Genomic DNA, 7,880 nt, shown 5'->3' with positions numbered 1-7,880 from the left:
TTCATTTACAGATATTTTGATGATAGAGTTTTGTACATAGAAGCGGACCTGGGGTGGGACAAAATAAATTATAAAAATTTATTTTTGAAGTCCAAATACTAAACAACCCTGTTTGCTAGAACTTGCTGAAAGATATTTTAAAACACTCCGAAGTAAAGTACTTAAAAAAACAATTTAGAAAGACATTCTGACCAATCCCAGATCCCTTCGCTACGCTCAATTCATACAAAAGAAACCACTTTGTTTTAGCAATATTTCATCAGTCATTAAATACAGTTTTCTCCTTTCAACTTTCATTCTTTATAAGACTCATTTCCCCTCTCCATTTACACAAACTACAAAGATCTTGAATAAATATTATCATTTCATCAAAAAGTTGAAAAGGAAAAAAAATCGACGGTATCAAAAAGTTTTCTTCTCCAAAAAAAACGTCACACCTGCGTTGACCGCAGTGGGGGCGTTGAGCCTGAATGCGGAGGCAGGAAAGGTGCGTGATCCTGGGTCACAAGCTGCGGAGGAGGAGTGGTGGTTGATGCCGATACACGAATCTGCATAGAAAAAAACGATGGATACATAAGAACTACATTACACCAAGAACTACAGATACGTAGCCTCCATAGTTTGAAATTTTAAAACAGTAAGGACATACATGCAAATTCTTTCACTAGATTTGGTCTGAACAGCTTTAACTCTCCACCTGAGAGAGGTAGATATCAATATGTGTGTGAATCTAGAGGTAGACATCACTGTGTGTGTGAATCTGCTGGTAGACATCACTGTGTGTCTGTGTGAATCTAGAGGTAGACATCACTGTGTGTGAATCTAGAGGTAGACATCACTGTGTGTGTGAATCTAGAGGTAGACATCACTGTGTGTATGAATCTAGAGGTAGACATCACTGTGTGTCTGTGTGAATCTAGAGGTAGACATCACTGTGTGTCTGTGTGAATCTAGAGGTAGACATCACTGTGTGTATGAATCTAGAGGTAGACTTCACTGTGTGTCTGTGTGAATCTAGAGGTAGACATCACTGTGTGTCTGTGTGAATCTAGAGGTAGACATCACTGTGTGTGTGAATCTAGAGGTAGACATCACTGTGTGTGTGAATCTAGAGGTAGACATCACTGTGTGTGTGAATATAGATGTAGACATCAACATCACTATGTGTCTTAATCTAGAGGTACACATTATCAGCAGGCTGGGGACACTGCCATATAAAATCACAGCTCAAATCAGCCAAGCGACGTAAAGATATTTGTGCAAAATAGCTCTATGCATGAACGATGAATTTTACAAACCTGCATCGGATATGATACCGGTGTTGGTTTAACCAACGGAGGCGGCGGCCCCGTGCTAGGTATGGCATGACGAAATACTGCAGCGTTATTAAACATTGTATGCGGGGAGACGCCAGGGTTGGTCTTCATCAGGGGCGGAGGGTTGCCTAAAACGAAGACGAGTTAAAGTAAAGTTCCAACTTATACATTAAAAGTTTAATTCACAGATATTCTAGTCTAATTAAAACGAATAAAGAATGTTATCAAAGGATGAAGCACAAGTTATCAAGACATGATTTATTACACAAAGCACACGTGATCATGACATCACGAAATAAAGCTTGACATTGAACACCAACATTCAAAGTACACGTGATCATGACATCACGAAATAAAGCTTGACATTGAACACCAACATTCAAAGTACACGTGATCATGACATCACGAATAAAGCTTGACATTGAACACCAACGTTCAAAGTACACGTGATCAAGACATCACGAAATAAAGCTTGACATTGAACACCAACATTCAAAGTACACGTGATCATGACATCACAAAATAAAGCTTGACATTGAACACCAACATTCATAAAACAACCTTCCTCAATTGCATATCAACGTTCAGTACCAAATCCCCAGGCAAATTCCCAGAGTTCATTGCGTATTAGAATTTCTTGACAACTACCTTGTCCACCGTTGTTAATTGGTGAAGGAACGGATGATCCACCTGAGTCAGGAGAGGGAGCTTGATCTCCATCTTTCTTCTCTGGCCTCACGATTCCCTGTTCTCGTTCGTACTCGTCCAGTTCACGTTCGAGACCGTAACGCTTCCGATGGTTCACGAAGAAATTGCGACACTGGCTCACGGTTTTGTTTTGCAGAACGTCCGCCATTGCTTGAAAATCTTTTCCGTAACGACGAACAGCTAAAGAAAACGGCAAAGCGATGAAAAAACAGGTCCGAGCGATCAGCCACGAAACAACAACTTTAGCAACGTGTGATGTTAAAGTGAATTACATTTCGATAAAAATCGAGGTAAAAAAGTGGTTTGGCTTATGCTCGCGACGCATGGAAGAATGCAAAGCTCGGAAAATCTGGTATGATTACCGATGTTAACATGTTACGCAAGTGAAAAAAAAAACACAAAACAAACGGTGTCAGTGCTGCGGTTACGATATATTGTGATCTCTAGACTCACATTTCACAGCCAAAGAGAGTTCGTCATTGTTCCATCTTGAATTGTTCTTGGTAGTGGGCTAAAATCAAAACAAAATGCGGTGAGCATTTGTAATCGCTAAGTTAAATTACGATAACAGTCAAAGTGGGCCGCCGTCCCAAATTTACAAAGAGCCCAACTTTCCACAGACACGCCATTGGTTTAGACACATAAACGCGGGCCAGATGCGGCCCGTTGGGCCTCTCAAACCAGAGACACGAAGAAATTTGATTCACATTCACTAATTGTGATTTTGTTATGATATTACACTTGGTTGAAATTTAACCTTTAAATTTTGAATAAATATTTTCTTAACTAATGAAGCTTGTGTTATATACTTCGTTTTATTAAAATATTCGCACTTTGACCAGCGGTATACGATTCGTCGGCCCTCAACAAGCTGGATGAAAGTTCATGTGGCCCTCTGGCTGTAAAGTTTGGAGACCCCTGGTTTAGACACATAAACACATTTCTCGCGCGTTATTCAAATCAAGCGCGGTGAAAATTGATTGCACATTCACACTTCCCGAGAGATATGTATAAAATGAAACCCGAAAATTGCAAACGAGCAAGTCTGCCATTTTGACAAAATCTTCAAGTATTCCCCCTCCCGAACAAAAAAATAAGGACACAGTACCTCCAACCCACGGACATCGTTGATTCCTTCCTGAAGATCAAATCGATCATGACTTATGCCCTGCTTGTTACTCTGAATAGATCGTTTCAGATTTATAAGATCCATATCAAGGGGACGCAAATGAGCGTTACTATGAAGACCGCTGACAGCAAGTAGCGCTTCTTGAGTGATCGTCATGCCCTGTAAACATAAACAAGTTGGTAAGCTTCGAGAATTCCAGGTCTATGCGAAATATCAGGCAAGCCCAACTGAGACGCTTTATCGCAAGAGAAATCCGACTCAATGTTTAATTTTTTCAAGTCCTTCAATCATAATCCATAATAATCCTTTATTCGTAATCTACGTTCCTTAAATCAAAAATCCTTTTATGATAACGTGGGACAAAGACGTACCTTTGGGGGTTTTCGTTTTCCCTTCCCTTGAGACCTTGCGTTGTGACTGTCACTTCGTGCATGATTGGACGACCTCGATCTCATCGCGCCAATTTTCCTGTAATAACATGGACGCATATTAAGACAAAGATGTTAAATACTGATTTAATTTTGACCATAAACTTCTAGACAGTACATACTCGACGTCCTTGGACAAAAAATTTGAGTATTTTTTCTACAGCACAGTACAAAGGAATTACTTTCCCCGGTGTAATGTCCGAAAATATAGAAATCCCCACTTCAATGTTTCAAGTGTTTATTACACCAAATTTCACCGTAGAGTTTCGTGGTCGCAATGAAAAGTTTTCTTGACAAATTCTTCGAGTGAACTGTGGTTATTTTAGAACTGAGACATTCAACTTTTTCTCACTTTGCAAACGACATCGTCATGACATCGCATTGCATAATTAGCAACGGGAAATGGTAGTTTTTGTAGGCAGTAAACATTGGAATATTCAACTTTATCACTTTGACAAATATGTACATCAACAAATGAGTTCCTTAAACTGTTTTACTCGTCCATAAAATATGTAACGACGTGAAAAATTCATGGTCTTTAAATGCCGTTAAGCTCTTTGATGTCCTAACGATGTTTTTTTTTTGCACAAAGAATAAAGTTAAAAAATAAGTGCCTCAAGAAAAAGTAAAATAAGTCAGTTTTACTGAAAAGGTGGGTATGAAGTCACTTCGCATATTCTTTGAATACAATCAAATCAAATAAATTCGTGATAATTTCGCGTCGTAAACCCTTTATAAGACACATTGACAACGCCAAGAAGACCGTAGCTACGCAGCTAAATTAGCTTTTAAAGGCTATTTTCATAAAAAGCAACTCGCAACGTTTTGGGAGAGGACACATCTCTGTTCGCAAACTAAAGTCATCGTGAAGATTTATACATCTTACCTCCAGAACTGATAGCAAGCGCTGCACATTATTCCTTTTGATGTAGTATGCATTTGGCCGGCCTGAGTGCCACAGTGAAAACAGAGGCTAGCTGGAGTTGGTTGAGGGACTGAGTTCTATATAAAATCATCATAATAGAATGCATCCTTTCAGTAAACCTTGTAAAAAGCGAGTGAAAGTGAAAATAACGTCAACAAAACCCTCAGAATGTCTCACGCGTTTACTCAGGAGTGACTGTAATATCAAGCGAACAATAACTTCGGCATCATCTTACGAATAAATATAAGGGTAGCCATGCAGGTTGCTCTCCAGCATCCTTTTTTGTTTTTAAATACCCGCGTGAACTTGACATGGAAATTTTACGTCTCCCAGGCCTTTTGAGAGCATTACGTGGCTTCAATTTAATCATTTAAAAGGAAGCAATCGTTCCCGTTGATATTACAATTCATTTTTACTTTTGAATGCAGCAAATGACATTTACCATCAAACAAGGATGACAGTTTACTTTTGAATGCAGCAAATGACATTTACCATCAAAGACAGTCTACTTTTGAATGCAGCAAATGACATTTACCATCAAACAAGGATGACAGTTTACTTTTGAATGCAGCAAATGACATTTACCATCAAACAAGGATGACAGTTTACTTTTGAATGCAGCAAATGACATTTACCAACAAACAAGCATAATAGTCCACACTCCACATTGGACATTCCACATTTCACTATTAGTCATGAAAACAACATATTATACACCACCATAGCTCACTCACCTGCTTGCCAGGTGCATTACGTTTAACAGCTCCATTGGACCTTCCCTCCTTTTCGGGCTCAAAATCGCTGTCACTTGTATCTGATTTGTCACTTTCGTTGTCGCTATGGTTACATAGAACAGTAAGGTTACATGTAACACGCAAACAATTTTCACACACAAATATACCTTTGTTCTCGTTGAAGAGCAACTCGTTTAGCTTGACGATCAATGAGACTAGTCCTGCTCCTTGTTTTCTTCCATGAATAATAAAATTTCACTAAACTGCTGATCGGTTTATCTTGAAGCTATGAAACATGGAAAAGTCAGAATGTCAAATGGAAACCACATATTCATGTTAAATAATATTATCAATCCTAACACGGTTTTATATGCACATGAAAAACATGTGTCTTGGAGGAGATTTGAACTTGCACCTTCGGGATACTAGTCCGCCTCTCTACCTGTTGAGCTACCAAGCCCACAGGGATTGGAGATGAGTCAAATCTTTTTAAACTGTGTATGGACGAGAGATTCTTGCCACAGTAGCAGTTTTCTGGATGGCTTATGTATATATATTCTCTGATGATGGCCTTGGAATAAAATGTTAAATAATACAGTGTGTTTTAATTCTTACGCTTTTTTGGAGTTTCCGAAACGACTTTCCATGAGAATTAAAAGCTTGCTCAAACAACACTTTGTCTTCCATGCTCCATTCATCTGTAATGAAAAAATACATTGTCAAACCATTAGATAATAATCTATAAAAATGAAAGCTCGGACACTGAGTAATGCACCTACCGGGAAAAGGTGAAATTCGAAAGGTCCGTCAGAGACCGATCTATATTATGCTTGTGCCAGAAGAGCATTCCAAGCGCCTAAAGCATACAATATTTTGTCAAATTTCCTCTACTTAGCCTATCATCAAGAATGCTTAAGATATGTAAAAGGAGGCACATCTGAATTATAAATGTGCCAAGCAAATACATGAGAAAAAAATGAATGAAACTGTCAGTAAGATCATTAAGGATTTTAATCTCGGATAGATTTATCGAAATGGAGTATGATTTGATCCCAGATCTTTCGCAGGAAGTGTTAAAGGATGGAGGTGTCGATTTAACTGATAAATGAAAGGCAATAATGTATTATTTGATTGCGTGATACTTTAAAATACATGAAACTAAACAACATGCTTAGTTCAGTTGAAGAAAGACGCAGTAAGCAAGACCAGAAATTACTTGCCAGTTCTGAAAGAGCTACATCAATCAGCTTCAACTTTGTAGAATACCCAAGCATAATTCAACATGTACCTGCTCCATATTATAACCATGCTTGTCTTTTGCTCTTTGTAGATACTCATCCACTAAAAAAATATAGGAAATATAGGAGCTATTCATTCTCAGCTGGTCCTAAAGTCTTAAGTATTTTATTGCAAAATTTCATGGTGTGTGTGGCAATAATTTCTCTTTTGTTGACTGTAATTCAGCTGCAGGCATGGTGCCACACAGGAGGGACTAGGGCACCTGAGCCCTCAAATTTTTTCCTTAGAGTTTTGCTATTATTTAATACATTACAGAACTTGGACCAACCTTAGATGCATTGAATTTAAGCTGTACACACACACAGCACTCCCCTTTCCATTTTGTTTGGCCATACCTTACGCATTTTGCAATGTAGTAGGCTGTTTATTTTTAATTTAAAAATCAACATCTCCAGTAAACAGTTAGGAAAACCTTACATTTTTCATCACTGAGAAGTGGATTAGGTGACCATACCAGCAAAGCCTTGTGTGAAGGCTCATATTTGTCCTTTTCTAGAAAAAAAGACAGACTGTCACTCCGGATATTTTTTAGATCAGTGGTAAAAATCACATGCCACAGGGAGCCCAAACTAAAATTTTTCCACATATGTAAAATGTGAAAAATTAAAAATTTTTGTTTTTTCTCGACTTTCGATTCATTTCAACTAAGCCCGTCCGAGAATGAGTACTTTTCTCATTTCCTGTCAATTCAATTAGACGCAGTTGAATGACTGCAGTTTAAAACCTAAAGTATTCGTTACAATTGAAATACGGCAAACTGATCTTTAAACTCTTTCCGTTAGCCAGTATTGGTGAAATTACATAAAATGAAACTTCTGCAACAGTTTCAAAGCGATATTCAAATTCTCGGCATCAAACACGGCGGCCAGTGGCTTCAAACGTCCTGTTAAAATTTACGGAGTTTAAAGAGCAATATCTGAGACACTTACCCGAAATTATATCTGGCACAACGGCTTGATACTCGTCGCCAACGCGCATACCATGTTCTGCAAACATCAAGGAATACCTCCATAAACAACTTTCAATCAAATAATCAGTTAATAAAATAAATAGTAATTTGACGATTCCTACCCGTTTCATTATCGCTGTCATAAGATTGCGCCTCGTCGACGTCCATGCGCTCTATTTTAATCGTTTCTGGCTTTTTCATTATGGACTTCGCTTTATCTGCCATACTACGGCGTTTCACTTCGCTTTGAACTAAATCATTTCGAAAAGTGAATCGCTTCACGATTTAATTTCACAGACAATGCCGTCAAATAGTGACGATCGAAACAAATGGGGAACCTGTGGCAGAAATACGACAATAGGATGCACGCGTGTCACTGGTTCATCATGTCA

General features: G+C 38.4%; 1 protein-coding gene across 1 annotated transcript; it reads right to left on the bottom strand.

The window, feature by feature from the left end:
* Window positions 1-239: 239 nt before the first annotated feature.
* On the bottom strand, window positions 240-7,875 carry LOC124453145 (REST corepressor 1-like). Its single transcript, XM_047003897.1, is given in 16 exon segments — window positions 240-548; window positions 1,299-1,444; window positions 1,965-2,204; window positions 2,478-2,535; window positions 3,133-3,312; window positions 3,525-3,621; window positions 4,468-4,583; window positions 5,241-5,343; window positions 5,408-5,526; window positions 5,856-5,938; window positions 6,020-6,030; window positions 6,032-6,096; window positions 6,529-6,581; window positions 6,957-7,031; window positions 7,469-7,525; window positions 7,611-7,875. Coding segments are annotated over 16 exon segments (1,623 nt in total). The 5' UTR covers window positions 7,714-7,875; the 3' UTR covers window positions 240-431.
* Window positions 7,876-7,880: the final 5 nt, after the last annotated feature.

Source organism: Xenia sp. Carnegie-2017, unplaced genomic scaffold, assembly GCF_021976095.1.
Source record: "Xenia sp. Carnegie-2017 unplaced genomic scaffold, XeniaSp_v1 HiC_scaffold_25, whole genome shotgun sequence".
Taxonomy (NCBI): domain Eukaryota; kingdom Metazoa; phylum Cnidaria; class Anthozoa; order Malacalcyonacea; family Xeniidae; genus Xenia; species Xenia sp. Carnegie-2017.
Note: the sequence above shows the minus strand (reverse complement) of the source record. Positions and strands in the feature narration are given on the sequence as shown.